The 5,939-nt window shown below is 40.3% G+C and overlaps 1 protein-coding gene across 11 annotated transcripts in view; it reads left to right on the top strand.

The window, feature by feature from the left end:
- map7d3 (MAP7 domain containing 3) overlaps positions 1 to 5,591 on the top strand; it is a 28,241-nt gene extending 22,650 nt beyond the window's left edge. For all 11 annotated transcript variants that reach the window (XM_004545696.3, XM_004545697.3, XM_004545701.3 and 8 more), the window contains 7 exons: positions 917 to 1,046; positions 1,361 to 1,646; positions 1,849 to 1,902; positions 1,998 to 2,067; positions 2,255 to 2,402; positions 2,769 to 3,055; positions 3,142 to 5,591. In XM_004545696.3, the coding sequence (XP_004545753.3) occupies positions 917 to 1,046; positions 1,361 to 1,646; positions 1,849 to 1,902; positions 1,998 to 2,067; positions 2,255 to 2,402; positions 2,769 to 3,055; positions 3,142 to 3,149 (983 nt within the window). In that variant the 3' untranslated portion in view covers positions 3,150 to 5,591. The remainder of the gene's footprint in view (positions 1 to 916; positions 1,047 to 1,360; positions 1,647 to 1,848; positions 1,903 to 1,997; positions 2,068 to 2,254; positions 2,403 to 2,768; positions 3,056 to 3,141) is intronic.
- Positions 5,592 to 5,939: the final 348 nt, after the last annotated feature.

Here is a 5,939-nt window from a genome sequence, read left to right on the forward strand (position 1 = left end):
ACCATTATTGGGATTGTGTTTACATATTGCAATAAATCTCGGTGAAGCAGAAAAGGTAGCGTTTATCACCTGGAGTCGCATGCTTTAGACATTTGGATTTGCTGTTTCTTCTGCCACCTCCTGGCAGGGAAAATCGTTTTCATATGGATTTACATGCAACCAGATATCCACTGTGTGTTAAAAGCTCTAAAAGCATGGTCCAGTTTAGGTTGCACATTTATTTTTAGGAGTGTATGAACGGCGTTTACCCTGTGTCTGCTGAGATAGGCTCCCCAATGGCTGTTTTATGAGCAGTTAAGAAAATGGAAGGATGGGTTTATTCAACAGTCCAGCTGATAGATTTGTCACATTGCTTACTATGGCTTAACACACCCAATACACCCAAAACATAAATGGATAAATGGCTTGATGTGTTAACCTTTGTTGTCTAACCTCATGTATGAATTCCTGAGGAGAGTACTTCACTCAAAGCAAAGGGATACTCTGGGATTCAAGTTGAACTTTATCAAGACACTTTCTTCACTGTTCTGCTTCTGTCTTTTCTGTGATGACAAATTCTTTGTGAGCTTTGTGAGCTGCTGGTTTTCAGGACTGTCTGGAAGTCACAATAGAAGTAGCAGTGCGAATCCTCGCTGAGAGAGTATTCAAGAGTGTAGTCCAGGCCTCAAAAGGCATCCAGTATGAATCAGGGGTATGATAATGGACATGGTCTGATACTTGAGGGCAAAGGTATACCTGATGAGGGGATGGGACTTTACCATGTGCTGATGAAGGTCGGTGATGGTAGGGATGATGTGCTGCCAGAGCTTGATTTGAGAAGAAAGGTTAAAGTTGAGGTAAATCAGGCCCGTACAGCATTGACAAAGTAGCTGACAGAAAGTCCTCAACCTCTGCATTTGTCTTTTCCACCTGTCAGACTCAAAGGCTACGTCAGGCACCAACTCGGCTGCTGAGGCTGCCAAGATCCTGGCAGAAAACCGTAGACTGATGCGAGAGCAGAAAGAGAGAGAGGAGAAGCTTAGGCTACAGAAGGAGGAAGAGGAGAGGTAAGGTTATTTGAGCTGCTGGAACTGTGTTCTTGTTTGTTCCACAAGTTATCATCATAAATTATTGTTTTTATTGTGTGTTGTTTGTCTATATATGACAGAGTAACCTCATTTATGACCACAGCGTAATACCATTGACAACAAAGTTGTTTAATAACAACAGTAGTTTGGAGCTGCTTGTATTTTATAGCCACATGTGCGATTTGCATTGTTTTAGCTAATGAAACAGGCTGAGGCATACTGGTAATGAATACGAATAATTTTCATTTGTCAGGATACGTTAAATTAAGAGGTGCCATTTTTGACTATCTTAGGTTGAGAAAAGAAGAAGAGGCACGATTAGCAGAAGAGGCTCGATTGAAACGTCTGGAGGAGGAAAAGCAGCTTGCAGAGGAGAGAAAACTTAGGGAAGAGGAAGAGGCTCGCCTAGCAGAGGAGGAACGGATTAGGCTGGCAGAGGAGGAAGCACAAAGGCAGGCTGAGCTCCAAAGGGAACGCGAGGAGGCCGAGGCCAAAGCCCAGGAGGAGGCAGAAAGAGTTCGTCAGGAGAGAGACCGCATTATGCAGCAGAACCAACAGGAGCGTATGGAGAGGAAGAAGGTATGATGGGTGCATCAACTTTTTAAATTTTTGTTTTGGGCCTTGATTCATCGACGTGTCATTAAATAATTTTGTTTTGACAAGAAGTTACATCGAGAGTCAGTTTTTTAACCATCAGTCTCTCCTTTACCCAAGAGTCCAGATCACATTGGCAAAGTAATTACTAGAAATTAATTTCTAACCTAACTTCTTTCTGTTACAGAGAATTGAAGAAATAATGAAGAGAACTAGAAAAGGGGACCAAAATGATTTAAAGGTGAGCTCACATTCAGTCAACCCATTTGGTCGTATTTGTGATTTTTGGAAAATTCCTTCACAATCAAGGTCGGTTAACATTTGTCTCCTGTGTAGAGAGATGATGATAAATGCACACAGGAGAATGAAGATGAGGAAATGGACCAGATAAACTATGAAACTAAAAGTAAGAGTTCTCCAGTCTTTTTCAGCTAAGAATCTAAATATGCTGAGCAGCTTTCATTATTTGTCTGTAACTGCGAATGTATCTTCTTACTTTCAATGTACTTACATATTGCTTGTGTAAAATTACATATATTTCTATGCGACTTGTGACATATCTAATCTGTGTTTTCATTGTCGCCCTAATACAGTAACGGAGATTGACAAAGATGAGAGCTGTCTGTCCTCCGGTGAGCCTGCAACAGAGCGAGAAGAGCCTCTGGGCCACACGGACGAGACATCAGAGACAGACAAGGAGAATAACAATGGCACAAGCACAGATGAGACTCAGGCAGAAAGGTACAACTGTAGAGAAACCAACAAAACCCACAAACTGAGTTACGTTTAGTCATCTAAAACTGCCTCAAATAGTTGGCACTTTTCTTCCTCACAAAATACCTCGGTATTACAAGTTAGCTAACATGTCAGAGGTGGGACAAGATTTTCTCACATTATTAAACTGTTTTGGTATGTTAGTGAAGCCAAAGACTCCCATCTCATATTTTACAGTTTGGCTTCTAACATTTTACAGAGAAATACATAAAATACATTACATTTCAGATCTTTTTTTCTCTCTTAAGAATCAGATTTTAGTTCAGATGTATTTCTATTAAAATACAAACACCTATAATAATCTCTTACTCTCCCTTGGTTCCCCTTCTTCAGTCCAGTACCTGAGGGTCGCCTTGTCGAGGGTTCTGAGTTCACGAATGAGCAAGACTCTACCAAGTTGGTCTCCACAGTCAATGGAAAATCCAACCAATGGAGCTTTGAGGAGCTCATTGATCTTAACGGCCACTCCAAGTCTCGACCCCTCCTTGAGGCGGGGGACTGTAACAATGTCTTGATCAATTGTGACGGGAGCTCAGATGGAACCAGAGTAGCCTTTGAAGACAATGAAACCCCCATCAGCACGCTGCATTCCTCCAGTCAACCCATAGAAGCCCTGCCAGGTGAGCTGTCAGTCGCTGATGACTCCGATGCTGCCATTGTCTAACTTAACAACTGACAAGAACTCTCGTGTTTTATGTCCCTCCAGAGATTTGACGTCTGCGGCGTCGCTGAGAAGCCTCTTATTGCTGCACTCCTAAAGTTCCTGTCCAGTTGACCTCCTTAAAAATTCTGTCAATTCCAAGCAGCTTTCTCCCCTTTCGCCTCCTTTTCCAGAGGGAGGAGCACAAGGTGAAGTGGAAAGACCACCCAAGTGCTACGTTTGCACCCTACATGATGAGGAAACTATGTATTGAAAGTATATATTAATAATTGTGCTTCAGGGAAATGCTGTCTGTTCTTTCCACATGCTTACCCTGGGTCTTTTTCCTCTTCCTCTTGTGGTTTTTAGTTCTCCAGATTTTTTTTTTTTTCTCAATTTTGTTCAGTTTTGATGATTTTTTTTTTTTTTTAAAGTGTTTGCTTTTGTCAGGGGTGCGTTGTTATAATTTATTAATTTTGGCTTCTTTGATATTGTAATTATTGTTATCAAATGTTTAGTCTTTTTTTTCTTCTTGTGAGAATATTCCAGGACACATGCACAATAGATTTTGTGAATTATTCTTAATTAATGGAAGAAATTGTTATACGTTTGTGTTGGTGGAGGTGGCATCACAGGTTCTCCATGTGACTGATCTAAATTTACTTGACAGTCTACTTTTTGCAGCAACATGGCCTTACAATTTTTTTTCCCTCCTTTCTAATTTTTTAAAACAATTTTTTTTTTCTTGCATGCACAGGTTAGCAGTCCCTGCTAACCTCGGGATTGGCTGTGTTAATACATTACTTGACTGGGCTTTTGCCATTTCATCCCCCTCCTTGATTTTTTCCCCCCCTTTCCTTCTTTAGCCACTAGAGGGCTTCAGCAGCACAGCAGTTGCATTTGAAGGCGAACCATGTGTAGATCCACATGTTCAGTAAACTTTTTGCACTTGTTTGAAGCTCACGGTTGGTTTAGGTTTTCCTTTTTTTTTCTTTTTTTTTTGCATTTGTATATAGAATACAAGTTTACTAATATTGTACTTTACAAGAGTCCTAGCTGGGTCCGGTTTTAGTGTCATTTGTGGCGACTCCTCCAACTGTTTGAATAACCATACCTGTAACAGACTGTCACAAGACAGAGGTGAAATCCAGTAGTTTATTTTTAGCTGCTTCTGAGCTTCTTGACATGGTGTTTGTTACTAAACTGAAACTAGGAATCAGGCTTTCAATGATCCGGTTTTAACTTGAGCTTTAGTTCCCGCTTTGTGATTCATTCTTCTGTGTGCTTCATCATCAGTTCCACTTCTTTCCAACTAACCACCATCTAAATATCCTGTCAAACTAGCTGCTACATATGACAAAATGCATTTCAACTATTTTTGTAGTATACAATTTTGGCTGTTGGTTTCTATATGAAAATGCATTTCTACATATATTTAAGTGTTATTATATTGTGTAAATAATCAGTATTAGGCAAATGAAGCCATGTTTAGGATGGAGTGGCTCAGGTTGTGGAGAATTCAAGAGTCTGTGTAAATGACTATTCGGTTTCAGTTTGACTGGTGCCGTGTGACGGGGTTGCCAGGTTCTGTTTGGCCTACCTGGCAACCTTTATGTCCCCTTTCACAAGAGCTCAACAAAACTGGGTGGCAATCTACTTTGTTTCCTAAGTTTCAGCTCTGTATCTGCAAGCGCTAATTCTAAATTTTGCCTACAAAAAAGACTAAACCAGTTGAGATTTGGATGACAGACAGAGCCATTTTTGTCCTTACAAACACATCTAAACCCATGATATGAGTCATAGATGTGCCTCTCAGTGCTTTTACTGTCATCAAAATGCAATTAATGTCACGCAAAAGGATGTAGGGGTGTTGATTGGTCGTTGCAGGTGCGTCTGCTCAGGATTCAATTGTTCTACTGTAGAATAAGGAGGGCACTTCCACCCGACAAAACCTGACGTGGGTCAGGCTGGTTGTCTGGTTCTTTGTTATTCATGAAATGTTGAATTTCTTGATGCTTGAAAAGTCCAAGCACGAGGTTTGAGACCTTGAACTTTTGCCTTTTTCTCTGCTGGCTTACTAAACTCTCTCTGTACATATGAGGAGTCTGAGCTTTTTAGCTTTTCAGCTTTGATTAATAAGCTCAAAGAATGTAACAGACTCCATAAACCGTCCTGCAATATTTACCACGTCTCTGAGCTTACGCGCTTTTAGCCATCTTATGTTATTCTTCTAGGACGCATGAGACTTTTTGCACTGTCACAAGTTACCCTTCTTTAAACAAAGCACGTATCTGAGGACTTTACAGACTCCTGGGGGAGCTGTGTAAACTTTCATAAAGAAAAAGTCATTTATGTAGTTCTGTCACTTATTCCCATCCAGATGTTTTAGCCTCATTCATAACCTGAGCCTTAGATCTTTCATACTCCACTTTGCTTTCCTGAATACACCTAAGGAGTGGTTATAGTTGCTGCTTGAACACATACGGTGTCTGCATGTTACAGGGTATGGATGCAGAGCTCACAGCACGTAGTCCTCAACATCATCTATAATGTTAGGTTAGAACGGTGCCTTAGATTAAGATTTAGTGTGGGTTGTTTGTTTTGGTTTTTTTTTATTGTTTCACAGTCAACTAAGAAAGCTTCTCCTTACCTCGGCCTCGACAATCATTCTACTCAACAAGGGCAACTTTGTGAATATGAATATTTCTCTAGACGTTTTACTAACAATGCCCTGTCCACATATTACATTTGTACTGTAAATATATCTAAAGTTTACTGAGATACTGACTGTTAAAACAATAAAGCCTTGAAAAAATATGTTTCCATTTCTTGCTGTGAAGAGGAAAAATGGGGCTTCATATCAG

This window comes from Maylandia zebra, linkage group LG2 (assembly GCF_041146795.1).
Source record: "Maylandia zebra isolate NMK-2024a linkage group LG2, Mzebra_GT3a, whole genome shotgun sequence".
Classification (NCBI taxonomy): Eukaryota; Metazoa; Chordata; class Actinopteri; order Cichliformes; family Cichlidae; genus Maylandia; species Maylandia zebra.